General features: G+C 47.6%; 1 protein-coding gene across 1 annotated transcript in view; it reads left to right on the plus strand.

Moving 5' to 3' along the window:
• Positions 1 to 370, plus strand: part of LOC107578820 (glycerophosphodiester phosphodiesterase domain-containing protein 5-like) — a gene marked incomplete at both ends in the record, with an annotated part of 4912 nt that extends 4542 nt beyond the window's left edge. Inside the window, one exon of the mRNA XM_016264732.1 lies at positions 146 to 370. Within this exon, the coding sequence (XP_016120218.1) occupies positions 146 to 370 (225 nt within the window). The remainder of the gene's footprint in view (positions 1 to 145) is intronic.
• Between the last annotated feature and the right edge of the window lie 84 nt (positions 371 to 454).

Here is a 454-nt window from a genome sequence, read left to right on the forward strand (position 1 = left end):
ACACTAAGCTATATTGCAACTAATTGTACTTGATTTTACAGTCAGTATTAGCTTTTCTTTAACTTACGAACCCCCGTTTGAGAAACCTTGCCTTATTAATTTGGCAGCTAAAACTCAATCAAATCCTTGCTTTTCTTCCTCTCAGAGGGATCCTTTCAGCACGGCCTCTTCTCTCGATGTAGACGAGAAGGTTCGGGTCCAGAACCAGACGGTACCCACCTTGAAGGAGTTCCTGAATCTGGCTGCCCAGCATGAGAGGCTGGTGATCTTTGACCTCAGACGCCCACCCCGAGGACACCCGTACAGAGACGCGTGGATCACACGCACCCTGGAGGTCATACACAACGAGTCCTCCATTAACTCCAGCAAGGTAGTTCAGCAACACCAGCTGGATGCTGACGTTTTCTTCTAGCCGTAATAATAATATGTGACCCTGCAGCACAAAAGCAGTGTT

The sequence above is a fragment of the Sinocyclocheilus grahami genome, unplaced genomic scaffold (assembly GCF_001515645.1).
Source record: "Sinocyclocheilus grahami isolate Dianchi unplaced genomic scaffold, SAMN03320097.WGS_v1.1 scaffold12162.1, whole genome shotgun sequence".
NCBI classification, from domain to species: Eukaryota; Metazoa; Chordata; class Actinopteri; order Cypriniformes; family Cyprinidae; genus Sinocyclocheilus; species Sinocyclocheilus grahami.